The 16,801-nt window shown below is 42.1% G+C and overlaps 2 protein-coding genes across 2 annotated transcripts; both read left to right on the top strand.

Moving 5' to 3' along the window:
* Positions 1–766: 766 nt before the first annotated feature.
* On the top strand, positions 767–8,508 carry LOC310858504 (visual pigment-like receptor peropsin). Its single transcript, XM_083764638.1, has 6 exons — positions 767–912; positions 2,068–2,273; positions 5,521–5,620; positions 6,049–6,153; positions 6,639–6,862; positions 7,573–8,508. The coding sequence occupies exons 1-6, from the start codon at positions 780–782 to the stop codon at positions 8,071–8,073; spliced, it is 1,269 nt and encodes a 422-aa protein (XP_083620764.1). The 5' UTR covers positions 767–779; the 3' UTR covers positions 8,074–8,508.
* A 3,835-nt stretch (positions 8,509–12,343) lies between these two features.
* On the top strand, positions 12,344–14,705 carry LOC310858837 (myeloid-associated differentiation marker-like protein 2; the record flags this gene model as incomplete). Its single annotated transcript, XM_083765125.1, has 2 exons — positions 12,344–12,624; positions 13,666–14,705. 2 exons carry the CDS (start codon positions 12,344–12,346, stop codon positions 14,315–14,317), a joined length of 933 nt encoding a protein of 310 aa, XP_083621251.1. The 3' UTR covers positions 14,318–14,705.
* Positions 14,706–16,801: the final 2,096 nt, after the last annotated feature.

Here is a 16,801-nt window from a genome sequence, read left to right as displayed (position 1 = left end):
TGAAGATTATCTGAATATCGCACAAGTAAAATCTCAACTTCTTCGCCAGGGCCATTAATTGGCCTCCCAGTGAGGGGTAGGAGAGGCTGGACATCAGACGGCTGGATTTTGAATATCTCTAACTATAAACTTTCATGACAGCAGACAGCCTAAGTACAAATATAATTTATGAAAAGCTACTACAGTGAAGTCTGTTCACAGAAGTTGTTATAGGATTATCTGACGAGGTACCATTTGAGGGGGGTCAATATAAGTAATATAATATAGCCTTTCCACAGGAGTATCTTTTTATATTTTTCCAAAAAGAATACAAACAGCCAATAGCATATTACAAAGTTATCCCCCTCACTGGGGAAAATTCCGGGAGGAAAGACGGGCACGCACCGGGGTGAGTCTTCTTGTTACCCACTGTCCATGGTGCTGAAAGTACGCAAGTTGTATAGGTTTGTTCAGACTTTAGTTTGAACTTTGAGTTGGTTAGTTGTGTTGTTTTTCTTTTGTAGCCGATTACTACTATTGTAGGCTATCTACTATTGTGCCAGCACGTGCACTTGACCTTTCTGCAGTGCTATAATACAGCCTATCACCAGCTGTGTAGTTGGATTAGAGTGGTCGCGTCACTCACGCCTCGGAGTCGGACTGACAGCACTGTAGACGGCATTTGCCGTGAAGAAACTTGGACGGTTGGACTCGGTGTGGCTTCTGGACGTCTTCTTGGCGGAACGACGCCCCAGAGCTCGGCTTCATTCATGTCGGGCGGGTTGTGAGGTCTATACGATATGTCATTCACAGGTCCCTTCGAATCTGTCAACTCACAGTGGCGGAATAACAGTTTAACAAGGGATTTCAGCAGGGATCCACCCCTGTCCGAACAAGGAGAAACAATCATAGGAGTTTATCTGTTGGTGTTAGGTGGGTATAAATTACGTATTCTTCGCACTTTTTAGATCCGTAACCACGTGCTTTTGACTGGTGAATTGTTGATAAAAGATTTTTATAAAGCATAGACGTTCGTTCATTCCTTCGCTCATTAATTAATGAATTCATTCATTCACACTATGTTGCCATAATTTCCAGGTTGTATTTAGGCCTACAGTATAAAGTCACACAGATGAGCCTTGTGGTTGCAGACACGTGAATGCATTGAAAGTTATTAGCCCACTTGCACTTGTTAATGGACGACGAGTAATATATTACTGACCCTATACTTGTCTTGTAACTAGTTCTTACAGTGTTGTGGTGGTGGTTTAGTGGGATTTGATTCTATTAGTGGTGCAGGACAAATCTCCTCCAAGCTTACCTCAATGATTGGATTCACGTCCAGACTTCAGAGATCTTCATTCGTGACATGATTTGCCTGCTAGCCTACTGCCTCACTTTTAAATGGAGAGTTATGCTTTTAAATGTATCCCCTGCATGTGCTCACTTATTTGGCTGGTTCTCACAGTGCTCACATATACTAGCTTATATGTTTTTTGAAAACTGCTATGTGAGAAGGCCTATTTAATAAATGTAAACTAAATAATGACCCATTTGGCCTTTCATTTGAGTTATAAAGTTCAATGGATGTTGCGTACAATGTCATTCTATATCCAAACAAGAATGCACTCAGTCAGTAGAGTACAGACCACCACCAAGGCCCTGCACTCTTGGGGGAGTCAAAATGAGAGCATGCTGATCGTATTTTTCAATGTGCCCAGTTGACTAATCTTGGATGTAACTACATTAACCCTGCTCTGCTGTCCCTATTTTGGTCATGTCAAGACTATATATATATATAGGCAAACATATATTTTCTTCCTACAAGCTCAGAAGGCGTGACATAGCAAAAAGGGAAAAAAATAAAATGTTAAGAGCTTGTAGATTGGATATTGTTGAATGGCCGAAGTAGGCTATAAATTAGGGTTAAAGTGTTAACATAATATGTGGGGGATTAGCCTATAGCTCCACCCTCTCTAGTTAAGAAGTAAGAATTCAAAAGTTTGAGTAAAATAAAAATATAAGTATTAAAATAGCAGATCTACAAGCTCATGCCCCTGTTACTCTGTAACACTGTTTCCTCATCAGGATGGCTGTCATGGTTCGGCAACAGCATTGTACTCTTTGTTCTGATCAAGCAGCGATCGACCCTGCAGCCCACTGACTATCTGACCTTTAACCTGGCCATCTCTGACGCTAGCATCTCTGTGTTCGGCTACTCCCGTGGAATCATCGAGATCTTCAACCTCTTTAAGGACAACGGCTTTCTGATCTCCTCCATTTGGACGTGCCAGGTAGGAACACTGGGCTGAACGATTTGCAGGATGCTCCCATAACCTCTACTACTGTGCTGTTCATTCATTGGGAAGATTGTGAGCTTGTTTGATTGATTGAAGTATGTATTAACAGATTGGAGAATTACAGTAAATTTCAAGCACAACTCAATACAAAACTGTTAACTGTGGACGACACCATAAAGCATTACAGTTGTTTACAATAGGTTCCACCATGTTCAATTCATCATAACATTTAGAGACGTACAAAATCTACAAATATACACTTCTATATAGCCAAAAACAGGAAATAATCATCAGAGTGAGGTAAAAAAGGAAAAAGAACATATACAGTGAGGGGGAAAAGGGGTGGGTGGGGAATTTGGATTTTACAGGGGGCCAGTTTTGAATTGCAGCCGTCCGTAGGTTCCCTTTTAGAGCGGTTTTGAAGGAGTCAAGGGATTTGCATGTCTTAATGACTGCTGGTAGGGCGTTCTTCATTTTGGTGGCATAGGAGCGAAAATAATTTAGTCCCTTGTTTGTGCCGAATCTGGGTTGCACATTTTGGCAGTTTGTTGAACTCCCTCAACAAAAGTGTTGTGGACTTCGTTCGTATTTAGACAGGTACATGGTTATCTTGGTGGTGTATCGAATCTTGTGGACCAGACCCATTGCAACACCCAATGTAAGTTCGCTTTAACCCATTCTGACCTGAGATCAGATTCATACGAGGTTTCCGCCGGACACACACTGGTCTGATTAACCCATTCTGACCTGAGATCAGATTCTAAAAATGTCAGTCGCTCTTCGATTTTTCAAAAATAGCAGACCTACAAGCTCGTATCGCGCCACTCGGTGGCGCGATATGAGCTTGTAGATCTGCTATTTTTAAATAGCTAAAGCATAACATGATGCTGACACCAAAATGGGTGCCCGTTCAGAATGGGTTAATTATTTGAAAACACAAAATAATAATGATTCTATGATTCTATATTTCTGCCAAAATGGCATATCTTTTTTTTTCCATACACCCAAATGGCAGCACAAACAGTGTTAAATCAGTTTATTATTTGTATGAGACAACCAGAGATTAGAGTTCCAGTGACATATCTCTGTCTGTGCCGCGTAATTACGTCAACATGAATTGAATTTGTATATTCATGTATGGATCAGGGGCATCATTTGGGATTCCAGGGGATGGTAATTGCCACCCCCTTTAATTTCACACAGACACTTGTTTACATTCTGCAACCATACATTCATGAATCACTTTAAAACTGGCTCCCCTATTTTGGGCATTTTATTACAGGTGTATATTATTTTCAAAAATAGCAGATCTACAAGCTCACAATGCATCGCAATGTGTTGTGGGCTTGTAGATAGGTTATTACTTGCGCAAGCAGAGCGCGCAAGTATGTCGCGATTGATTGATTTATTGATTGATTGATCGATCGATCAAGTCTTGTTCATACAACATTTATAAAACACTAGTCCCAGACAGATCTTATAGTTGAACTTACCAGTATGGCAGTATATTGTTTGTCAAAGATCATTAGATAAAGGTGTGAATGAAAACTTTGTGGGTGTGTAGACAGATAAACTCCAGGTAATAGGATCAACCACATGACTTAACATAAGCTCCTTGGTCATCAGGAAGCTTGACTTCACTGTTACAGTAGATACTGTCAACCATGTTGACCATTTCGTCTAAATGACTTATTGCAATCAGAATTATCTTCCAGAGCATCTGCAGCTAACATAAAGGCGTTCGTGTTAATGACAGAGCCATATATATTTTTTTAATACTGTTTTTATTAGGCATTTTTTGTATATGACAATTTCAGAATATCCTTGACAATGATAATGAGTTATTCAGTTATATAAAATGAAAGATAATGACAGGTAATGTAAATTCCACATACAATACATAATAAAAAAGATATATAAATGTGATAAACAAGAAAAAACAAAAAACAGTTAAACAATGACAAATGTGAACAGACAAACAAAACAACGACAACAGGACAGACACTCTTGCTCTCAAACTTTCCCAACACGTTGTTGTAAATTAACTGAATTGCAGACATTTCTTTTTAAATGAGAAAAAATAAAATAAAGATATAATACTCAGTTCCTTTTTTTTTCTTTCCAATTTTCTAATATGTTATCTATTGTGTAGGAGGGGTTAGCGTGCACCTATTGAAATGGTCAATGAAGGGTTGCCATGTCTGGTAAAATCTATCTTCACTCCCTCTCAATTCAAACTTTATCTTTTCCAATTGCAAGTAGTGCATAACATCTTTCATAAGTGTAGTGTGTGTGGGAACCTGTGCTTGTTTCCAATTCAACAGTATCAGTCTGTGAGCCAGTAGAGTCACATATTTTTGACAGAGCCATATTGACATGGACTTGTAGAGTAAATATAGTACATACTTGAAAAAAGGTATAGGATCCCCACAGTTCCTTAAAAACTGGATCCAAAAGATAATCAAGTGAAGAAGAAGGACATTTCTGCACGTTATACTGCTCTCCCATCTTTTTTTATTTTAACCAACAATCTTGAATGTTTTGCCCACATACAGTAGGGCTTCATCAGAACCTGATGAAGACCTACACTGGCTTGTTGGTTAAAATAAAAAAGGGAGAACAGTATATTGTGTGCGGACATTTCCTTCTTCTTCACATACTGTATACTCTTGTGGACAGGGAAAGGGTTAAAACAGAATCTACAGCTAATTCTGTGATTTATTTCAATTTAGACAGTGTGATTTGAACAATTATTACTCTGGTCTTGAAAGAAACCTTTTAAAGTCACTGTAAATGCATAGAATACAAAATGTATCACAGTTTTTTTCCCTTTGCAGATTAACATTTACTGTTAATGTTAATCAGATTGATTGAAGGGTGATCGGGCCTTCGCCTTCCGAGCACCAAAGCTCTGGAATGAGCTTCCACAATTAATTTGCCTCACTGACTCCCTCACACGTTTTAAATCACTATTAAAAACCCATTTGTTTCAAAAAGCATTCCTATAAACTGTTTTTGTTTTTCCCTGCCTTTTACTGATCTTGTGTTATCTTGATTTGTTAAATTTTTGGTTATTTCTTGTTTATTACGTTTATTATGATAGATCATGTCACTTTCTTGTTATTATTCCTGTGCAGCACTGTGTGACTCATGCCTAGAAAGGTGCTATATAAATAAATAAAATCAAAATAAATAAGATAGTGTATTGTAATGTGACTGTACTTGTTGCTGTCCTTACCAGGTGGATGGTTTCTTCACTTTGGTATTTGGCCTGAGCAGCATTAACACATTGACCATCATCAGTGTCACCAGATACATCAAAGGATGTCATCCCAACAGAGGTAGGCACCTCCCAGCCATGCAATTCACTTTCTTAAGCACTGAATTTGCTGGAAGGACTACCTTTTATTGATGCTTTTGGGAGAACTGTTTTAATGTTTTTCATATTTTCTGATTGATTTCATAGTTGTTTCAGGGTTTGTTTGTTTTTTCCCGTTTTTGAACTGATTATCTATACTGACTAGTATAGATAGTGAGAAAGGATGGCTAATTTAGTGAGAAATGATGGCTAATTTATACTTGAGGTTAATAATATGTCTTCTTTCTTTATAAAAGAAGTATTTTAGAAAGTATTTTTTGTCAAATGGTAGCCTATACACGTGCCAGAATGGTCCGGCAATGGAGAATAGATAGCCTTTCATATCAACTGCGTTGGATACATTCAAATCAAATGAGATAATTTAAAAAAAAATGTTGTTTTGTTTGCTAGCTCACCTCATCACCAATACTACCATTGTCATCTGCCTGGTGTTGATTTGGCTAGGAGCTGTGTTCTGGTCAGTGGCACCCCTGGTGGGCTGGGGCAGTTACACAGGTAGGAAACCACCCATTCAACCAGTTTTCCCTCAACTTCTGCTCAGCTCAGTTCAGTTTAGTTTACTTTTATGTAATTTAGATGACGTTTTGTTTTAAAATGACATTAAAAGGTGATCTTTTTTTTAACATAAGCGTTAAATAGCTCTAAATTAAATAGGGGTCTCTTATTCAGCTCTTATTCAACAAAAAATAGATTTTCAGGTCAGGATACCAATTGTATCCAATCAGGAGAGAGAACTAATACAGGATGCAGTGGAACTGGAAGTGATGAAACAAATAGAAATAGCAGACAAAATTGGAACTGGAACACTATAAGTTATCTTTGTAGTATTTGTATTTTGTATAGAATTGGTATCCCTGTGTACAGTATTTTACTATAAAAAACGTTCACTCCCTTTAAGAAAAATCGTTAACAGTTAACAGATCTAACAGTAAATTGGTGTGTGTATACCTCCATGCCCTTTTTGTGTGTTTTCTCTTTAGATCGTGGCTATGGAACATGTGAAATTGACTGGGCTAAAGCCAGCTATTCCACCATCTACAAGTCCTACATTATCTCCATCCTGATCAGCTGTTTCTTCATCCCTGTGCTAGTCATGCTCTTCTGTTACATATCCATCATCAACACAGTGAAGAGGGGTAACGCCTTGTCTTCAGAGGGCGACCTGACGGACAGGCAGAGAAAGATTGAGAGAGATGTCACAATAGTGAGTAGCCTACTAACCCATTCTGACCGGGCACCCATTTTGGTGTCGGCATCATGTTATGCTTTAGCTATTTAAAAATAGCAGATCTACAAGCTCATATCGCGCCACCGAGTGGCGCGATACGAGCTTGTAGGTCTGCTATTTTTGAAAAATCGAAGAGCGACTGACATTTTTAGAATCTGATCTCAGGTCAGAATGGGTTCATCAGGCCCAGGCCGTAGCGTAACGGTCTGGGCACCGGACTGGTGATCCAGTCGCGGTGTGCCGCGGGTTCGACTCCCGGACCCGACACGGCCTTTACCGCATGTCATCCCCCCATCTCTCTCCCGTTTCCTGTCAGCCTACTATCTGTCCCTTAAAAAATCAATAAAAGGCGTAAGCCGCAAAAAAAAAAAAAAAAAAAAAAAAAAGAATGGGTTCATCAGACCAGTGTGTGTCCGGCGGAAACCTCGCATGAATCTGATCTCAGGTCAGAATGGGCTAATGCACTGGTTCTCAACGTCGGTACAGGTACCAGGGGTCCAAATGGACCATGGCAGATTTGAGAGTAGATTGGGGTTCCACAGATAACCCATTGTACACTAGTCTCTCAGAGGTGGTCTCCTGACCTATACGTTGAGAACCAGTGGCCTACTGGATTGGCTGCAGGATGACGGCACGCAAAAGTGGCCCAGGACCCATTTACTGAATTCTGTTCCCTTTCCCTTCAGGTGTCCATAGTGATCTGCACTGCCTTTATCCTGGCATGGTCGCCATATGCTGTGGTCTCCATATGGTCCGCCTGGGGCTTCCACGTGCCCAGTCTCACCAGTATCTTCACCCGCCTCTTTGCCAAGTCCGCCAGCTTCTACAACCCTCTCATCTATTTTGGCCTGAGCTCCAAGTTCCGCAAGGATGTGGCCGTCTTGCTGCCCTGCACCCGCAAAGCCAAAGACACGGTCAAGCTCAAACGCTTCAAGCCAAGGGGGGACGGCCACGGGAATGCACGACAGCATGGCACAGGAATCAAACGCAAGGCTCCTGCTCTAAAGCAGACAGAGAAGAAGTACACATCTGGACACCTGCCCATTCCAGACCCAAGCCCAGACTCTGGCGTGGGGAGCCCTCCTGGCACACCTCCCCCCGTCAATAAGGAGATGTTCTATATTGAACAACCACATCCGGTTGTTCGGAGACTGAGTTTGGAGTCTGAGTTTGACGTCAGACTGTAAAGAACTTAAATAGAACCATTATTTGTGTTACTTTTTATATGTGAGTGAATCATTTGTTTTTCCATTCATATAGAAGCAGTGGCAATGAACATGAACATCACTCTCTCCATTAAGAGCTAATCTTTTATTGTGGCATTAAAAACATGAAATGTTGGTCACATAACAATTTCATGAGATAGGCCTACATTTTTTTTAATTGAGTGTTGTGTATATTCATCTCCATTACTAAGACCAATATTCTACACAAGGAATAGGGCTGTATGGTTGTCAGTGGTGGTTGTGAAATACTAGTAATTTGTGTGGTTTAATGATTTTTTCTTTTGTATTTAAAGAAATGTCGGTATTTTATTTTATTTTATACTGTAAATTATTTGAGGCAATTGTGACTCAAAATGTGACTCCCTCACTGAAAACACTTTGACTCACTTTAAAACATGGCCGTCCAAAAGGCCTCACGTGGGTTTTTTGGGCTTCCTCCTCACTGCGGACACAGGCTGGGGCGCTAACCCATACTGCTCACCCGGGTATAACATATCCGGGTATAACATATCCATTATCCAGTGAAAGAATGGAGGAAACTGATGGATGAAATTAACTCAAGTTTATTTTAACATGTTTCTGAACAAAGGCAGGGAAACAAACTGGTGAGTGCCAAATTAAAATACCATAAAACCAAAACTCTACTGTCAGCTGAAAAATGTAAATAACTAGACAGAACCAAAACCTGCTACACTAACAAACAAGCAAAAATATAGAGGTTGGCACTCACACCTAACCTAATGTTTTTAACAGAAACTAAGAGTACCCCGGCAGCCCAGCTCTTACCTAGTTTCACTGAAAGAAACGTATTTATTGTAGGACAGAAACAATATAGTGAAGGCTGAGACACATAAAGCAGGCCTGAATTTGACATAAAGTCTGTAGCCTACACAACCAGAGCTGTCTCTGTCTGACATGGTGGAAGGGAGAGGAGAGAGGGGCTGATTGCTAGTATAAAGGTGCTTTTATTGGAAGGGAAATGGAGATGATTATTATCATTATTGGCGGACCAATGATAGAGTTGAGCAATGATCACTGAAGAGCTGGACCTGATATTTAGGACACCTGGAGAAGGGAGAGAAACACAGAAAGCAGTGCATGTTCAGAGCATACGCAAGAAATAAGATATCAGTTTATAGTTTGTAGAGCTGTACTGACCTCTGGTGGTTGTAGCGGTCACCTGTAGATGGCTCCAAGATAAGTTTGAAGCTAGTGGTGAAGTCTTTCACTGGGGAATTAGCTCAAATGGTAGAGCGCTCGCTTAGCATGCGAGAAGTAGCGGGATCGATGCCCGCATTCTCCATTATAGTTTTTCAATTGTGATGCCGGAGAACTCGCCAGTTTACCAACTCGCCGCAGATAAGATTCTTCATCGTTATGCTAGCATGCCGTCTTCATATGTAAAACTCACAGATGTTATAGTTCATTTCCAAAGTCAAATTAGCCTACTTTGTGCAATTAAATGGTCAGCGATATCATGGTGATAAAAAGGTGAGTATGTGAATACCAATGATAAGTAGGCCTACCATTTCAGGAATTGTTTATGTTTACTATAATGAATTACATTGTTTCTGTACTTTAGCTGTACTTTTAGCGTTCCTACTTTCTCGTTAACTCTAAACAACTATTCTCGCTCTCTCAATTCATTGCAATTTAAGGTGAAGTAAAACTAAAATGCACTAAATCGAGTTGGTAAACTGGCGAGTTCTCCGGATACCGACTGTGGTAGGCCCTATGTGATAAATGCTCCGTTTGTAGGCTACTCACCTTTATTGCAACCAGGAGCAACAGAATCCTGTGGTTAACTTGGCCCATGTAATGTTAGGGCCCAGGGACAAGTTGATCTATTAAGTCAAGGGCCCGGGGTTTGATTGATTGATTGAAATGTTTATTTACATTTAGTATGGGTACATTTCAAACGAAGGTACAGGTCAATACAAAAACGGATTGACCCAGATCTGATATTCAATATGTTCAAGTTTAAACAGGTAGGCTATAGGTAGTTAAATAAAAAGCAGCCATTTGTCAAACACAATTCAATAACACATGACATTTCCCTTTCCCATATTTATTGTTTGGTCTATGTTCTTAAATGTAACTTTAAACAACCAACCAAATATAGGTTAATATTCAGAACCTTTTATTTTTTGCAAGTGCATGGTAAAACGAGATGAAAACCAAATTAAATGTCAGTCAGCATAATTTGCGTATAGAAAAAACCCATAAAGAATGCCATAACCGTAAAAAAAAAAAAAAAAAGTGAGAGAGAGAGAGAGATAAATGATTTGCATGAGAAAGAATACTTTCCACTTTCAACTTCACAGGCACAGCCTGGAGCTATACATATACCATTATGATGGGTGATTACATTACTTACTTACAGGACATTGACAGGAAACAGGGGAGGAAGTGACATGCATTCAGAAATCCACCGGGCTGGGGAATCAAGTCCCTGTATGCTGTATCAACTTGCTGCTGTTTTTCTCAGATAGGTTGAACGTTCACGCAATGCAAAATCCTCCCCTGTGTAGGCTATATACAGCCCAGCAGGGCACCAAATCCCCCACACACACTTCAAACAACCTCAGACCCAATAGTGTTGTGCCTGAGCTGTTTTTCTTTTCTTTTGTTGTTTGTTATTATGTTATTGTTGTGTAATGTCTGTTTGTTGTCCTTAAATTTGTTAAAACCAATAAATATACTTTATAAAAAAACAAAAACAACCTCAGACCCGGTTGAGGACCACATCGCCCTCCTGCTCTCGGTTTTCATAATGTATATCTCAGTTCTGCTACATTGGCTTTGTTTGGCGATGTGAGCTGGTACCTTTGCCTGGCAGAGGACACCCCCTGTAATGTAATATAAAGCAATGTAAACTCTATGTGAAGTGGGTTAGGTTAGATTCTCATCCCATTCCTTACGGTCTTAGGTATGCACATGTCTGCATATTTGATCTTGATCCCCCCTGCCCCCCCCCCCCCCCCCCCCCCCCACACACACACACACACACACACACACACACACACATTCCTCCGAGAGAGAGAGAGGGGAGGGGGGGGGGGGGATGGCAGAAATGGCATTTGGAGAGCTACTTCAAGCCGCCACATGGCCTCGTGGTTCAGTGTGTCAGTGAGAATGGCATGCCTATATAGTTGACTCTACCAGATAGAGTGATAGAAGAACGGAGTAGTGAGCACGCCAACACTAATCAGGATCTATCTTGTCTAAGGAATGGAGTGGATTATATCCATATTGTACATAGAAGAGGTCAAGGGCTGTGTTTTGGTTATATGTGACTTCAGTGATCTTGCAATTTAACAGTCTGGACAACATATCATCACAGGGGGAATTCTTTGAAGGTGATTTTTTTGTTTTGTTTATCAAAAGATACTGTGAATGTCAACCTGTCTTGAATGGTAATCATATGCTGAGATTAGATATTTACTTTGTATTCTTTGATCCAAAGGGATGAGTCAGCGTGGTATCTAAGTTCAGAAGTTACTGTGTGATTATACTGTACATAGATTATAGTGTCCACTCACACAGCTCGCATATGTGTGTGTGCATCCAGGAGAGTTTTCCCCCCCATGTCGTCAACTGTGTTTTTGACATATTTTGTTTGTGACATGCTCTGACTCACCCACACAGAAATAGAATAGCAGAAAACACAGTGTAGACAGAAGAGGGCAACACTGGGGCGACAGCCATATGCTGAGCTTACTTACAACAGCCACACACATACAGTACTACTCACACGGTCCCAACACTGAGCATCCAGATATACAGTACTGTCCAACACTGCTCCAGGGCACCACATGCTTCAGAGACCCAACAGTACAACTGAGAATTGACTTTTCAGATGAATAATAATTGAGAAACATGTATCTGTAGATTGGACACATGATCAGGTGTAAAACGTTGTCCAAAACCTCCAAAACAAGAAAAAGAGCACTTCAGAAAGATCCTAAAGATTTTTTAATTTTGTTAACATAACTATTGCCTCTTGAGATGTATGTGGCCACAAGTATAATAGATAAACTTACATGCTACAGAAAGCAAGGACTCAAGTCAAATTTCCAAATTACAACGCCTGGACTCAACTCAATCTTTTACTACCAGTGAGTCTTGGAACCGGCCTGAAATTGGATTTCTGTAACTTACATTGCCCCCTGAGGTTAACCATCTGGGCTATCTGTGGGAGTTCCCTCTCGAGGTACAGACTTGCAAGACCATGGACTCACAGGGAGGTCCGTATCTCAACAAGAGCGCGGTTTGTTCGCCTCTTGGTGCTGCTCGCCTCTCTCAATTAGCTTTGGGCTGTGCAGTTGTTGCCATGGTGACTCACAGTGCTGGCTACAGCGGATCATATGGTGTGTTCTGCATGGCGGTATGGTGTCTCTGCTTTGCTGTGACGACCCTGGTGTTCTTCTTGGATGCCACTCGTCTCTACAGCTGCCTGCGGGTATCCTGGGACAACCTGACTGTGGCCTTCGCTGCCCTGGCGACGCTCATGTAAGTATTGCTCCGGTCAGTCATGGACAAAGTGCTCAACCCCAGTAATTCAGTCAAAGTATACCTGATCCAGGGGTTCCCAAACTGTGGTGCGTGCACCCCTTGTGACATGAAAAGGGTAATGGCGGTTTTATGGTGTTAGTTAGCACAAACCAGTAAACCACTGTTGTAAGGAGATGTCTATAGCAGCTGCGGGAGTATACATCAGTTGCATGTCTCTCAGTGCAGTGACATTCTGTGATTATTTGCCATAATCATATTAAAAAATGTATCATCTTCCGCCAAATACAACGAGACTTAGCGTCAGCTATAGGTCAGGAGGTAACAGGAGGTGCACGGACAAATATGTTTGGGGACCGCTGAAGTGTATACTGTAGATAATCCTGGTCAGGTATTACTCAACTACAAGTGAAAATGTCCTCTTCTACCCCGGATTTGATAGATAGAACCCGGTCTCCTATGGATGTGCTGACATTTGTTTTACCATTGAGATAATAGAGCCTTGTCTGCTTGCTCTGGTGATGAATTGAATCTTGTCAAAATCTGTCTCAAAATCTGTCAGATCCTGTGTCTAGGTGAGACATGACCTTTGACACGATGGTTTGTTCTTGAAAAAAGGAAAATATTGGAAGCACTTCATAAGTGTTGGAATTGTAACAGTTTTTATCCTGTGCTTTCCAATAAAGATAAATATCTTTTTTGGCATGTAGTGAAGTGAAAGTCAATATCCAAAACCACACATTTTCAAATAAAGTACAGATACTGGAGGAAAAAAGGCTTAATGCTACTATCCAACACTGCTCCAGTTATAACTCTTACCTCATTTGTCAATGTGGTATAGGGTTCAGCAACAGTCACCAGGCTGTGAAATCAAGTAAAACTCTATCATTGTAATGACATAAAATATATGGTATATTAAAATAGGGGGGGCATGATAGTCTATAGACTCTATAGACCGTTTACACATGAAATGTCTGGTTAAACAACGACTTCTTTCCCATCCACTTACTCCAATACTTACTTCTCTGTCTTCAACCGCAGGTATGTGACAGCCTCTGTGGTCTATCCACTCTACTTTGTCCGCACCGAATGCCCTTATGCGGGTTGTGAGGTCAGAGACTTCCGCATCGCTGTCAGTGTCTGCTCCATCGCCGGCTCCCTGGCCTACGGAGCTGAGGTGGTCCTGTCCCGAGCCAGACCGGGCCATACGGTAGTGGGCTACATGGCCACAGTCTCCGGCCTCCTCAAAGTGGTCCAAGGCTTCGTGGCCTGCATCATCTTCGGAGCGTTGGCCAACGGGAGCGAGTATCACCGCTTTGCTGCCACAATCTTCTGCGTCGTCGTCTATGCCCTCTGCTTCGCTCTGACCACGTTGGTGGTCGTCCTCACTGTATGCGGCAAGACCACGGCTGTGCGTTTCCTGCCGTTTGAGCGCTTCGTGGTGGTCTATACCCTCCTGGCTGTTTTGCTCTACCTCAGCGCATCCGTGATCTGGACAGTGTTCTGCTTTGACCCCAAATACGGCTCTCCATGGCGACCGTCGTCGTGTCCCAGAGGCAAGTGCCCATGGGATAGTAAGGTAGTGGTGGCGGTGTTCTCATTTGTTAACCTGGGGCTGTATGTGACAGACCTGATCTACTCCCAGAGGATACGTTTTGTCTCCTCACAGACCTCTGCTCGGCCACGGGTATAGCAACAGTGAACGGGAAATAGTTTCCCAGTGTTTGGCATCACAGGGATAATGGAGTGATTTTGTTTTGATTTACTTTATTGTTTATTGTATAATATCTTTAACAGACATGAAGGCTCAATCGTAAGGACACCACTGGACCCAAATACAGAACAATTCAGACCTGTTACTTCCTCTGCCATACCACACCCCAGGGAGGTATCTTACCCATTGAACTTTGCCCGCCCTAAAAATACATGCAGACAAATGGGTCTTCCCAGCCAGCCACACCCAACCAGCCAGGGGCCCCACTGGCAGTTGAAGCCACACACACCCACCTTTCCAAATCTGAGGTTCTACCCCACGGCACCCCATGCACGCACGCATGCACGTACTATAATAAGTCCATGGAAAACCCCTGCATCGACACACACAGCACAGCAACAGCTTTGGGGCTCAAAAATTAATCCAGGACCATTTGACCGCTCTTGTACCAAAATCTGGAGTTCTGCCTGAAACTACACAGCATGTCACTCTTGTATTTGCTTATGTTGCATAGAATAACCTCATTCAATAATCTGACAATTTATACGCACGCACGCACGCACGTGTGGTGTGCTTTTACACACACACACACACACACACACACACACACACACACACACACACACACACCTGGGAAAAACTGAATCCATTCTCTTCGGATCAAATAGTAAACTCAGCAAGGCAGATGGCTTCTTGGTTAGAGTGGGTGACAATATTATCACACGAAAAGATCAAATTACCTACCTAGGTTCCATCCTGGAGGCTAATCTTTCCGGTGATAAAATGGCCACCAACGTAATCAAAAAAGTCAATCAAAGAACAAGATTCCTTTACAGGATCTCCTCACTGGTCAGCAAAAACACCTTGAAGACCTTAACAGGAGCCCTCGTACAAGGTTTCTTTGACTATGCATCCACCTCTTGGTACCACAGCACCTCAAAGGCCCTTAAAACAAGGCTCCAGACCTCCCAAAACAAACTGGTCAGGCTCCTACTTGGCCTCACCCCCCGAACCCACCTCACCCCTGCCCACTTTGACAGGCTGGGATGGCTTAGGGTCGTCGACAGAGTACAGCATCTTGCAATGGGTCTGGTCCACAAGATTCGATACACCACCAAGATACCCATGTACCTGTCTAAATACTTCCTTAATGTAAACGAAGTCCACACCCACAACACCAGAGGGAGTGCAACAAACCATGTACAACCCAGATTCGGCACAAACAAGGGACTAAATTCTTTTCGCTCCTATGCCACCAAAATGTGGAACGCCCTACCAACAGTCATTAAGACATGTGAATCCCTTGACTCCTTCAAAACCGCTCTCAAAGGGCACCTACGGATGGCTGCAATTCGAAACTGGCCTCTGTAAAATCTGAATCCCCCCCACCCCCCCACCCCATTTCCCTCACTGTATATTGTATATTTTCCCAGTGCTTGTATATTTTCCCTTTTTTGCTTCCCATATGATGAATTCCTGTTGTTCTTTAACTACATAGAAATGTCTATTTGTATGTCTCTAAATGGTTGTATGTCTTTAAATGTTTTGATGAATTGAACAATGTGGACCCTGTTGTAAACAAGTGTAATGCTTAATTGGGTCGTCCACTCACAGTTGACAGTCTTTGTATTGAGTTTGTGCTTAAAATGTACTGTAAATTCTACAAACTGTTAATAAATATTTCAATCAATCAAAAACACACACACACACACACACACACACACTTTTTAGACTATTCCTTGCTTTCCATGTGTAACCTACAGTCTAATGGTAAATATCCTAGACCACTGGTTCCAAAACACTGAGTCAGGACACATTTGTGCCTCTACAAGCTTACAACGTGTTGCGTTGGGTCTCGAGCTAAAACGTTTGGGAAAAACCCCTCCACCCTTCAGAAGTAAAGAAGAGAAAGTGGTCCCAGTAGCTGCCAGTTGGTTGAAGCCCCTCTGTCAGCACTATCTACTCAGGGACAAACAGTAAAGAGAGATCTGGCCAGATCAGCTCCATTGCCACCTCTCTCTCCTTCCCCTTCCCCTTCCCCTTCCCCTTCCCCTTCCCCTTCCCCTTCCCCTTCCCCTTCCCCTTCCCCTTCCCCTTATCCTTCCTTCCTTACTCCCCCCCCCCCCACCCCTCTCTCTGACTCTCATTATGTCATCCCATTTCTCTTTCATTGTCTCCACCAGGCCGAAGGCATGGGGAGAGAGTATGTTTTGCACTCCGTCCGTGTGTCCGTCGTGTGTCCGTCCGTGTGTTCGTCCGTCCGTGTGTCCGTCCGTGTGTCTGTCCATCCGTTACCAGCTAATCTCCTGCATCATCAACACACACAGCACAGCAACAGCTTTGGGGCTCAAAAATTAATCCAGGACCATTTGACCGCTCTTGTACCCAAATCTGGAGTTCTGCCTGAAACTACACAGCATGTCACTCTTGTATTTGCTTATGTTGCAGAGAATCTGACAATTT

The sequence above is a fragment of the Protomyctophum parallelum genome, assembly GCF_964188405.1.
Source record: "Protomyctophum parallelum genome assembly, chromosome: 5".
Classification (NCBI taxonomy): domain Eukaryota; kingdom Metazoa; phylum Chordata; class Actinopteri; order Myctophiformes; family Myctophidae; genus Protomyctophum; species Protomyctophum parallelum.
Note: the sequence above shows the minus strand (reverse complement) of the source record. Positions and strands in the feature narration are given on the sequence as shown.